We start from the raw sequence: 13049 nt of genomic DNA, 5'->3' as shown, positions 1-13049 counted from the left end.
ATTTCATATATCATTAAATTCATTGAATGAAAGATAAATTTAAACTTTTCCCTATATTTATGTTTTTTTAATGATATTAAGAATCAATTTAAGAAGTTAATGAGAAATCTATATGAATTTTCCGCTTAGGTATGAAGGAGGCAAGAGAAAATAAAGTGAGTGGCACAAAAGGCTCTTTAAAGACAAATACAGTCTCCTAGAACTTATTGAAAGATTTACAAAAGCTAAGTGATTTGATTACAAAGTCAAGGAAATCACACTTTGTTTATCAAACAATCAGGGAATGAAGGGGTAATTATACCTGTAGTTTATGTTGATCATATTATAGTGATTGGAAATAATGAAAAAAGAGAAGAAATAATTGAAAAAAAGAGACTAGTCCAAGATTTTGAACTAAAAGAACTAAGAAGATTAAAGAATGTTTTAGGGATTGAAGTGGTTTACACTAAAAAAGAAATTTCATATCTCAGCAAAAATATATAACTGATTTATTGGCAGAAACTGGGAAAGTTGTGTGCAAATCATTCTCAACTATAATGGATTCTAATCACAAGATTGTAAGGCTGAAGAGGAATCAGTTGTAAAAAAATGTTTAAAAGACTGGTTAGAAAAATAATATATTTGGACAGAGTAAGTGTCATATTAATTAGAAACTTTAAAATAATTCACTATTGCCTAACACAAATAATCCCAGGTATTTTTAAAGTTGCTTAAACTATTAAAAATATATTCAGTATTAATAGAGAGATTTTCCCTATCCACAATTTTTTATCATTTTATTCTAAAAATAATTGTTTATTTAAGATTAAAATAACAATTTATAATTAAAAAACCTCTATGGATGAAGTTATAAAAATTATTTATTTTTATAGTTTTTTTTTGTAAAAATTATAACTTAATAATATTTTTATTTTGATAATACTTTATTTTTAGTTTTGTTACATGTGTACATGTTTTCACTTACAAATAGAGTTGTTAATTTGGTCTAGTTCATAGTTTACATGGTTTGATTCAGGTCGTGGATTGTGACAAAAAAAACCCACGTGCCAGAAAAGTTATATGAATTAGGATAAATGACTTAGTTTTCTTCTTAAACATGAAAAAAAAATATTAACTCTTTTTAAATATATTATTAAACTTTCGATTTAGATTAATGTGTCTTTACCTTCACTCAAATCAATCAGGATTCACCTTCAGTCAAATTAATCAAGATTAATCTTCAATCTAGGTTGACCTTCAATATAGGTTGGCCCATCTAAACCTTCATCTACCCATCTTGACTTTCGGCCTGAGTCACACTAGTTTCGACCTTTGTCTGGGTTAGTTGTCTTGACTTTCAAATCAAACTAGTCCATCTAAATCATCGACCAGATTTGACCCATCTTGACCTTTGGCTAAGGGTGAGAACAAATTCGGTTTAGGACACACTCGACCGAATTTCTATCGGGGTTGTCTCAGCCAAAATCGGCCAATTTTCAGTTAGGATAGACTCAGCCTAATTCGACCAAATTTGGGTCAGGCCAACTTGTCTGAAATTCAGTCAGAGCAAACCTGGTCAAATTTAGCAGAATTTCAATCAAGGACTAAATTTCGATAGGGTGGACTCAACAGAATTCGAATCGAAGTTAACTCAGCCTAAATTTAGTTGAGGCCAACTTGACTGAACTCTAGAGAATTTTGGCCAAGGTGGACTTAAGCAAATCCACCGAATTTGGTCAAAACTAACTTGACCGAAATTTGTCAGGGTTGATTCAATCGAATTGGCCAAAATTCAACCGAACTGACATAAATTCGATCAAGGCCGACTTGGGCGAATTCAAGCAAAATTTTGTTAGGGTCGACTAGGTCAAACTTAGAGGAATTTTTACTGTGAACAACTTGGCTGAATTCGGCCAAATTTCGACTACGACGTATAAGATCAAATTCGACTGAATTTCGGTCGGGGTGAGTTCGATTCGGTTGAACTTTGTTTTGAGCCAACTCGTCTCAATCATCGGTTAAGGTCAACCTGTCTCAACCTTCAGGCCGAGCAAACCTGTTTCAACCTTCGACCCAAGCCAACCCATCTCAATCCCCGACTTAAACTGACCCGTCTCAACCTTTGACTTGAGTCATCCCTTCTTGACATTTATTTTATGTGGCCCATCAACTTAGGCTATCCTATCTCCTTCTTTGATCATAGCCAAATTGGTTTAAACCTTCAGTCCAAATTGACCCTTCCCGACCTTTGTTCAAGAAAATCCTTTCAAATTTTCGTCTAAAACGATTTGTCTCAATTGTCAACCTAAGCTATCATGTCTTGGTCTTTGCTCAAGCAAACTAAATGAGAAGTTAGATGTATTGTTTTTAAGAGTTTATAAAATTTTGTTGTAAAATCAAACCTACTTTATTCTGATTCTAATCCACTTGAAAGGGGACTTAGAGATCAAGATTTTTTTTTTCATGGTCAATTGGAATCCTCTAAAAGAAAGCTTCTTCATAAGACTAACCCATGCATCATGTTGAGAGCTTTACTTATAAAAGAATTACAGTACACCACAATCGGACAAGATGATTTCAGTGACTCTTTCAGACACCAATAACAAATCTCATACAATTAAAAGTGAGTTTTAGGACTTTTTAATTATAATTGAAGTTTCATTTTAAAATGTAATTGAAGCTTCACTTTAAAAGGTAAATCTAATTTTAATTATAACTGTAATTTTAATAAAAGATTGCTTTAAAATGTAATTGAAGTTTTATAAGCATTCCACAAGTAATCTGAAGTTTGCATGGAGAAGTGAAAAAAGTGCAAACGAAATATTTTAAAATTAAAACTTCCCCTGTTTTGGACAAACAGATAAGCAAGGGACACAAAATACCAATGCCAAACTTCAAAAATTTTCTCTAACTTGAAAATTAATTGAAGGTCTATTAAACAATCTTTAATAATAATAATAATAAAGTCATGTTAGTTTCAGTCTCATCAATTACCGAGCTTAACTCTTTGTCCATTATTCAACAGTATAAAAAATACATTTTAAAAACAACCATGCAAAATATTGCAAAATTTTCTGAATAGGATTCTTCATGTCCTGCAAGATTTCCTAATTCCAAACTTAGGACACCTATCACCTCTTCCACTCAGCTTCGAGCCTAAATTCCAAAAAAGTAGATGAAATTGAAGTTTGACCTCCCAAGCCACAGAGACAGAATGAACATGAGAAAATGATGTTCAAAACACCTTCTACATTCAATTTTCAACCATGTTTGATGAATGACGCAGATCCAACAGGGTCTGAGGGACATCCTGACCACATTGTTCAAGAACTGTAATGAGGGCTGAAGCAAGTTCACTATCTCCTTTAGTTAAGAAACTGTACAATACACCCTTGGCACTTTGTCGAGCCATGTTAGTTAAAATATGCACATAAGTGTCAATGGAAGGTACAAAACTAGGTAGGATTACTACATCATATGTCCCTATATCTGTGGTAGAGATATGCTCCAGAGCAATGGCAGAAACCACTTCTTTTTTGTCTGAATCCACACTGTATAAAAAAAAATTCAAATGAATAAGCTCCTATTGAAAGTTGAATAAAAAGAATATCCGGAAAGTCTTTTTCCAATAATCTTCTCCTTCATCCTATCAAACAAAAAATCAGTTATGCCAAAAAAAACACAGATCTTTAACCATGCTAATGGCCAATAATTTTACACCAAAATTGTCTTCCTCTACCCAAAACCTCATATACCCTGCCTATATAAGCATTTAGATATCTCCTTGCTAGGACCCTTTATATTATTCACATGCTGCCAGTTATCCTGTTCTGTAATGTTTAGGATACATCAGTCACCTTGGGCTCGCTAGTGAAACTTCTCTCCCCTCTAGATCCTATGTTAACCCTTGTTAACCAAGGATAGATTTTAGTTTCAGACTATAGTGCTAAACAAGATTCTTTCATATACATCCCATGCACTCAGTAAGAATCTTATTAAGAACCAAATATTCTTATTGAACACATGGATTGTTAACTATTAGAACAAATCTGTCTTCTAGAAATAGAAGCATTAGCATTAAGGGTGCTCAAGATATGGAAAAAAGTATTTGGTGTTTACCTATCATCCAAACTTGCTGAATCAGAATCAAGACAAATGGAACAACCCTTGGATTTGAGAATCTTGAGCAATTTATGGCACTTGACATCTTTCCTTAAAATATATAGCATGTTAGAATTCTGAGTACGGCTGTTCTGAAATTGATCCAGAGCCTTCACACTCTGCAAGAATTAAAGATAATTGCATCATGAGTGCTTTAAAACTGTCATCTTATCAAATGCATGACTGAATACATGCAAAAATATTTCAAAGCCTAATGTCTGTAGGAATTAAATAAAACCAGACATAGGAATAGAAATCTGTACAAATAAAACTAACAAATGGAAGATATGAAGATCTGATTGCGTGAAAAAAGATGCAAGTTACTGAAAAAGATATTATTATTTGACAATTTTGAACATAAAACACAATGAACAGATGCCAGTTGGAGTTGCTTAACAAAATAACAAGGAATTTTTCAAATGGAGTTATATCCATTTAAAACTGGTTCTTAGTTTCATCAGGTAGATAGTATTAAACCTATCAAGTACAACCAAAAGCTTAGTAACCAACAAATAGAGCCTAACCATTTAAAAACCAAAGCCAAGATTCATGTTGAACTAATCCTGTAATTTCTAGAAATTACAAAATAACCAATCCCTATCCACTAGGTGAAGTTGTGCATATGAATCAAATACCATTGGGTTCTATTGAACACCCAATTATCTCTAAATCCATTTAGAACAAGGACTTTTAGTGGTTTCTCTATAAGTTTTTATGCGCTTCCATCTTTATCGACTGGACTATCCATTTTCTCACTGGGACTCGTGGAGGTCTTCTCACATGACTGAACTACATTAGACAAGTTTCTATCATCTCCAAAATAGGTGCTGCTCCCAATTTCTCTGATGCATAAAATGTTAATCATATTTTATCTTTGTAACCATTTTAAGTTAAAGATATAATTTTAGGAAAATAAATCTGAATTTCTTAATCAAACAGGCTAGAAAAGAATGGGCACGGTAATAAGTAAACACTACTTCACGATAAGTTTATACATCTAGAAAGGACACTATAATTAGGCTTGTAGATTATTAAAACAGAGTAATAATTACGTAACAAATAGTGTAATGGAGTCCATGAGGTTAACACTGATGCATAGATAAACTAAACAGGTAAAGCAACTGTAGCCTCATAGAAAGATAAAATATATCCTGTTTTAAGCCAAATAATTTGATCCTATGGAGGAGTTGCAAAAATATATAAATTGTTATATTATATATCATCGTAATGTTAAATTTCCATATGTAAAAAGTCCCTGGTACTAAGCACTAATCCGCAGCATACCAATAAACTTACCTTAATAACTTTATCTTCTTCTGATGTACACACTGTAACAGACTGGACAGTACATGAACTTAGGCTGGTAATTGAATTATTGAGAGAGAGTCGACAAATTGATCCAGTCAGAAGATACTGAACCACTGGGACAGATACGTGGCTGAGGCAATCATTGAAAATCACCATATGGGGATTGCCAGAAATACACTTCTTAATGGATTTTAATGTATCAGCGTGGCCAGCGTTACATATTGCATTAAGCCCATCGATTACCTATTAATATGAAAACAGTAATTAATCAACCCATGATAAATAAAATAAATTATATTAAGAGATAAAAAGGTACCCGTTATAGGGATTACTTTATTTGTAGAATATATCAATTCTGCTAAAGCAATAATGAGTAAGCACAAGTGTGGACATAACTTGAGTAAAATTAAACATGTTTCAACCAATCAAATATAGCAATTTGTTTAAAGATAAAAATATGTTGATTCAGCGGAAATTTATTTCTCCCAATCCTTTCCCTGTAATAGGTGATCTGATAGAGTCATTCCTCAATTTACAATGTATTATCTCTCCCAATCCCTCTGAGTGGGACTATATCATTAGAAAAAGCATGCATTGAGGCACTAGGTCTTATGATGCTCAATAAGTACATCCAATACCAATGTAAAAGGATAACTACATAATTGATCCTTATGGGTCAGAAATATATCCCAGATAAAGAATGTTGTATATGATTGGTACAGGTTGTAGTGCTAACATGATTAGGATTGTGACATTTATAGTGATTCAACACCATTCTTTCTTCTGATTAAAACAATATATCCTAGACAAAGATATATCCTCTAGATGAAAGAACACAGATTAAAAATAAAATAACATTTTGGAGCCAGGAGATGAAGTATGAGACACGCATGAATTTCATAGCAGGAGCAGATGCCTTAGTGTAACATGATCAAACTGCCAATGAAACCCCTCGGCCATAAGTCTGGTTTTACACTTCCTTATGAAGCAATCAAAAGTTTTCTTTGATGCAAACTACCCATTTGACATATGGGTTGGCGGCGGAAGTGAGTCCATGAGTTTTGAGCTAGAAGGGTTGACTGTTCAGTTTGCACAACTAACAAAGTGGGGTCAGTCAGAGCCTATTTGGTGGATTTAATGTTCTATTTGGAGTGTTTGCACGGGTGTGTTTTGAGGACTAGACAAAACAAGTAAGGGAGGTGTAGTTGTTGTGGATAGTTCAAACGACTTGAAAGGATTAATATGAAAGAAACAAGATTTTATTCAATTGATTAATTTGAAACAGTACATCAGCCTTTTTATATCGAGAACTCTAACCCTATAGTAATAATTTTTGAGAGATCTCTAGCATCTTTTAACAGCTTAAAAGAGATTCTGGCAGCTTCTAGTAGTACACTTAATATCCTACTAATAACACTCTCCCTCAAGCTGGTGAATAGATATCTATCATTCTCAGCTTGCATGTGAGAATGTTTAACAGAAGTGAACTTACATAAATGGAACACTAGAAAGAAAACTTACCAGCATGGAAATACCAGAAATATCAATTGCCTTCACAGAAACAAGCTCCAAAAGCCTCTCAGGAGTAGAAACAAGAAACTCAGGCTCGCAAGTTTTCATACTGTTGAAAACGATACAAATAACAATGAGATAGATACCATAAAAGGCTAAGAAAACTATTAAAACTTATGTACATGAATACGCCCATTGTTTGTCCAAACAATTATCTTTTCCTGTATCTCCTTATAACTGTCTATTTATTCCAGACATGTTTCTCCATGTAATGTCACTTGCAAATCAAAGGATCTTTTAAAACTAAATTAATTAATTTGATGAACTGCAGTAATTCAAATGACTTCTGTTAAAATGGTATACAGGAATATGTATTACTTGAGGTCTTAAACATCTCTACACTTACATTTATAGAAAACAAAGTAACTAACCACACTCCTTTCCAACTCACTCTTAGTTGGAACACACTTGAACACAACTCATACACACATAACTCATACACAATAACCAATAATTCTAACACTCCCCCTCAGGTTGGAGCATACAAATTGTATGAATCAAGCTTGGAATAATTGAACTCGGTTTTGAACTGGATGATTTGTCTTCAAGAGTGTGAGGCAAACAGAGATGGGTTATCACATGTCAATGAACTAACAGCAGCTTGTGAAACTTCAACTTCAAAAGTGGATGAAGGAGAGTTGCGGTGGACAATGACAAACTGCAAGGACTGAATCCCCATCAATGATGGATGAGTGACGGGATCTGCAGTGGCTGAAAGCTATAAAACTGCAGGGACTACACTAAATCCCCATCAATGATAGATGGGTGATGGGATCAACAGTAGTAAAAGCTACAAAACTACTGGGACTACACCCATGCTAAACTGCCATACTTGGTTTGCAGGATGGGTGATGGGATCAACAGTAGTAGCTGAAAGTTACAAAACTGCAGGGACTACACCCATGGTGGATTGACATTTCCTTTGCAGTGTTGTCTTGGAACGATACTCCCCCTCAGTGTGAACGGCATGGCGGAAACGGTGAAACTGTTGACTGAGATTGGAAGTATCACAATTGCTGGTCCGAAGATCAAAAAGATTTGCAATCTTAAGAAATTGACAAAGCAGCAAATATAGTGAGAAAAAGGAAAGAACAGCAACACAGAGGCGAAACCCCCTACGGCAGAGCTGGAGGATGACGAAAGCGGAAAAAGGTAGGACTAGGCGCTGGTCCATCAACGGCAGAGACGAAGACCGACAAAGATGGCAGCAATGGCTGCTTTGGAGGGTCTGAACAAAGAGAGGGAGGTCCGGCGAGACGACCGGCAACGGCGCGGTTTGATGCCGACACCGAGACGACGACCACTAGGGTTAGGTCGCGCTTGAAGAGACGGTCCAGATCCATTGGACACCGGTCGGAACTGTGACAGTGGCCGACGAGAAGACGGCGCGTGACAAACACGCACGCGAGACTAGCTGAAGACAGGCGACGCGTGGAGGCGTGTGAAGAGGAGTCTGGTCTTGACTCCGACGAGGTTGGCCGTCGCTCGAGGAGACGGTCCAGATCCGCTGGTCACCGGTCGAAACCGTGACGGTGGTCGGCGTAGATTGGAGAGATCTGATGCTCGTGGCGGCGCGTGAGGGAGAAGTAGCTTCCGAAATTGACGTGGTTGGCCGTCGCTCGAAGAGACGGTCCAGATCCGCTGGTCACCCGTCTAAACTGTGACGGTGGCCGGCGACGGACAGAGGTTGGCGGCGGACAGTGGCTGGCGACGACGGAGAGGGGCAATCGATTGGGTTGCGGCTCGCGACAGCTGACTGTTACGGAGGGAGTGTCTTTCTAGGGTTCCCAGGAGACTTTAGGTCTCTTTGATTCTGGGTGCTGAGATTTAAGAAGAGAAAATGGATCTTATGAAATTTTTAGGGGCTGCCGACGGCCATGGCAGCCGACCGCCAGCAGACAGCAAAGACCACCAGAAGAGATCAGAGAACCTGCTCTGATACCATGTTAAAATGGATTACAGGAATATGTATTACTTGAGGTCTTAAACACCTCTACACTTACATTTATAGAAAACAAAGTAACTAACCACACTCCTTTCCAACTCACTCTTAGTTGGAACACACTTGAACACAACTCATACACACATAACTCATACACAATAACCAATAATTCTAACAACTTCTTTTAAATCAGAGAAGTAGTTAAGTTATTGAGTCAATCACATGTTCCGGAGGCGGGTAGTTAAGTTATTCTGAAAACACTGTAGAAATCTTAGAAAATATCAAATATGACTCACTTGCCAATAAACTTGAATAAATGAGGAGCATGCCTTAAAAACTTGAATCAAATATGACTTACTTCCCTATTTACGAAGTATAGCATGCCTTTTCATCATACCCACATCAATATTTTATGCAATGAAAACAGAAGTTTCAACAATTACCCTTGAATTTGATGATCTAATGAAGCACCTGGATGAATACTCACTGTATGTATTCCAACAGATTTCAAAGGCTTGCAAACTGTCCGAACCTATGCATAAATTAGTGAATAAAATGGTTTGTAAAAACCAGATCAATAGTTTGTAAAGGTCCACAGTAACCGAAAATGAATAAAATAGCAACAACAACAACAAAGGCCTTTATCCCACCAGGACCAAGCCAGGAAGCAAATTAGTGAAACTCTCTTCACTTTTATTAACATGAAATTTTATTAAATAGACAACAAAAAGGTCATATTGTAAACTGTGATGAACTGTCCTACTGGTGACATTCAGACTGTTAGAATAATTGCACCTTTGTATCATCATTAAGCCTACTTAAGGGTAGTGTGCTAGTCTGTATGTGTAGTATCTATAATAATACCTAGGTCTGCACCTAGGTGTCTAGGGCAGAACCTTAATCTTCCATGTACTTTTATATCAGAACCTCTAGAAATATTTTACAGTTTCAATCTCAAGTCAGACTAAATCACTAAACAAACAAGTGCATCAACCATTTTCATTATAGAGAATTTAGTTGTTTATAGGAAACTGAAGTCCAATATCACTCAATGTATAACCTTAAATTTAAAAGAATCAAAACCAAAATCTCAGAAAACAAGGTCAAGCGCCAAATTTAAACAACCCAGAATATAATATCAAATTTAAAGACAAACTGACATCAGGGGGCCCATAACTCAATTTCCTTTTGAGAATAGAAGGGGAAGGAGTGAAGACAACTTAGTCATGTGTATGTGTAAGTAATGATTTTTATCAAAGGTGGGCAAAAACCAAAAAGATCAGCAAGAAAATTTAAGCTCACGGAGGAAATTTAACTGACCTGGACAGCTTTTTCTTGAGAAGGTACAAGGAATAAAAGAAAAGGGCCAGCAAAGGACAAGCCTTCTCTCTCTTTTCTGCTAAACGTATCAGCTGCACTAGAAACCGTCCATGCAATTTGCTCAGTTGTAGCAGAGGTCCCACTGGTCTCCATCAGATCTTTTCCAGTAGAATAACACTTTAAAAACTCTAATCCCCATGGATTCAGAAAGAACGAATTACCCTCTCCATCAGTGTAGGCATCACCATGTCGCAATGCGTTTTCAATTGAACTTAGACACCAGAAGACAAACTTAGAAGGGAACTCTGAAATGTCACAATCATGCCTTTGGGTGCTGGGATGATGAGCCATCTCAGTCGCCTTAAATTTATTCCTTTCTGAGTTAATGATACGTTTCTGACCCAGATCATTGTTGGCTTTGACAAACTCCTTTTTCCTTTGCAATTCCGGTGCAATATTCCTCTCATGAACTGCACCTTTCTTTCCATCTGCACTCTTCTCATTAAGACGAACCATCTCATCTATTGGTTTTGATTTTAAATGTGTATTCTTTTTAGGACCCTTTGTTTGGAATTCCTCTTTCCCACCTCGATCATTGAATGGATCCTCCGGCGTAGGTAGACTAAAACACATCCCCTTTAATATCATGAAAAAATCAGGTTTACAAAATCTCATTTTACTTAAGTCAAGAAAAAATCACAATAAATACAATTCTTCACAGTTCTAAATGCCAATATTACGTGCCCAATCTAATATCCTAAGTTGTCCATTAGAATCGGGTAGAATAAAAAAATTTCAACCAGTGCACCGACAGTTACTGACAAATAATTGTACTTCTGCTCCCCAAAAATGGTGGGTGATGATGAGGGGCTGTATGGGTACAATCTACAGTATATTATCATTATTTTCTTATTCATATATAAGTTGATCTGTAGAAGTTTTCTAGTTTAACTTCTGCAAAGTAAGATTTTTAACTAATACATAAACGGTCCCTCAGACATAACATGAATTATGGCCAATGTCATGTATCTCATGCATGTAGATTCTGATTTTGGTTCTCAAGTGAAATTTGAATGCATCCACATTTTAAACTTTTGGAACCATAACACACCAAATGCCCACGTGCTCGCACTAACATAACTTATTGTTAAACACAAAATGTGTTAAACTAAAACTGAACCAATAAAACTACCAAAAACCATAGTCGTCATGTTTCCATAGAGCACATAACCACAACCAAGGAAAGCATTGCAATCATATAAAACCAGACAGTTCAAAAGAGAATAACCAAAAATGAGGAAAATGTAAACACGGCAGCGGAAATAAAGAGAGGGAAAAAAGATATTTTTCTAATGAGAATGACACAAAGCAAATGAACAGATCAAACAAAAAATACGAAACTAAACCCCCAAATCAAAAGTTAAATATATAAACATTTTAGAGAAGAGAAAGAAGTTGTAGGATGTGTACCTGGCACATGCGACGTTTGCCGGCCTTGCGGCGCTTCTTGGCGGCGATAACGGCGGCGACCTTGGCAGAGACTGAGGCAGAGCTGCTATTGTTCTTCTTTCGAAGCTTTTTGTTCTTCTTTCGAAGCACAGCATCTTCACCCTTCACCATTGTTACTACCAGTGGAGAAGAAGGGTAGGTGTGGTGCGGTTACGGCGGCGTTTATCTATGGATTCCTCGATTAATATAGCCTTTCACATGCGCCTTTGATTTTGGGGCATGTTCAAATTGAACCAACACTGTGTGAAAAACAAGTATGGGTTCAACTACTAAATTGATCTGTAAATCAATGTAATCTCATTAGGGTTTAAAGGCAAAAACCCTACATCTTAAAATTATTTCACTGCAGGAACATGACAAAGGATTATATGACTTTTAAATATTTTTTATAAAAAATAGTAAATATATTATAAATGAAAATCTCTGATTGGATAATAGTATAAAACAAGTTTACACTTATTTATAATTTTTTTTCTCATCTTATTAAATTTCTAAGTGATCTTTATCATTTTCTAAAACAAAAAATACTTTTATAATTTTATTTGTCTTTGTTTACATATTTTCAAAAATCTAATAATAAATAAATATGTTAGCTTGTTGTTTATCGAAGGAAAATGTGTTTTGTTCAACTTTGGTTTTAATAATTAAATGTTTAAATATATAAAATTTGTATTATATTTGTTTTCATTACAAGTAGTGGAGAGGATGAAAATCACGTCAAAATATAAAAATTAGAAAATCAAGTTTATTGAAACCTGCAAAGAAACAGAATTGGGATCCAGGGTATATCCACATTTGTTTTTATTATACTCTTATAAATTTTATAAATAATATATATATATATATATATATATTTATTGTAACATCCCAAGAATACAGTGTAAAACCATATAATAGAAACATCACATTCATAATACTTCTGATCAGTTCTTATAAAAGATAGGACGTATGGTTATGGCCGAACGATCTTACAAAAATAAAAGGGAATAAAACTGTACAAATATATAAATATAGAACGAACGGTTTACAACACTTCCTATGTCAAACGGTCAATTCAAAAATTAAACAAATGACCGAACGCTCCTACAAAAGAGTAGGCCAACAACTGACCTAGCGTCCTAAGGTTCGACTTTCACGTCCGTCTCTTCCAATGTTTCTTCCAGCAACTCTTCTCCTTCTGCTCCTACCCACAGGGTGATCATTGCAATGACAAGGACGAACGAACGGGAATACATGACAAGACAGGAAATAGGGTAAG

General features: G+C 35.6%; 1 protein-coding gene across 1 annotated transcript; it reads right to left on the bottom strand.

Annotated features, from left to right (window-relative positions):
* Positions 1-2969: 2969 nt before the first annotated feature.
* On the bottom strand, positions 2970-12141 carry LOC108326507 (uncharacterized). The gene is made up of 7 exons (XM_017560055.2): positions 11753-12141; positions 10283-10918; positions 9406-9494; positions 6970-7069; positions 5437-5691; positions 4099-4259; positions 2970-3530 (listed from the first exon to the last, which is right to left on the bottom strand). Exons 1-7 carry the CDS (start codon positions 11900-11902, stop codon positions 3233-3235), a joined length of 1689 nt encoding a protein of 562 aa, XP_017415544.1. The 5' UTR covers positions 11903-12141; the 3' UTR covers positions 2970-3232.
* Between the last annotated feature and the right edge of the window lie 908 nt (positions 12142-13049).

Source organism: Vigna angularis, chromosome 3 (assembly GCF_016808095.1).
Source record: "Vigna angularis cultivar LongXiaoDou No.4 chromosome 3, ASM1680809v1, whole genome shotgun sequence".
In the NCBI taxonomy this organism is placed as follows: domain Eukaryota; kingdom Viridiplantae; phylum Streptophyta; class Magnoliopsida; order Fabales; family Fabaceae; genus Vigna; species Vigna angularis.
This window is presented reverse-complemented; position numbering and strand designations above follow the sequence as displayed.

Coding starts and splice junctions, on each gene's coding strand:
- LOC108326507 (XM_017560055.2), bottom strand. CDS start 11,902: ATGGTGAAGGGTGAAGATGCTGTGCTTCGAAAGAAGAACAAAAAGCTT. Junction 5,692..6,969: donor TTTCTGGTATTTCCATGCTG/GTAAGTTTTCTT, acceptor TCATATTAATAG/GTAATCGATGGGCTTAATGC. Junction 4,260..5,436: donor AAGAAGATAAAGTTATTAAG/GTAAGTTTATTG, acceptor TAATTCTTGCAG/AGTGTGAAGGCTCTGGATCA.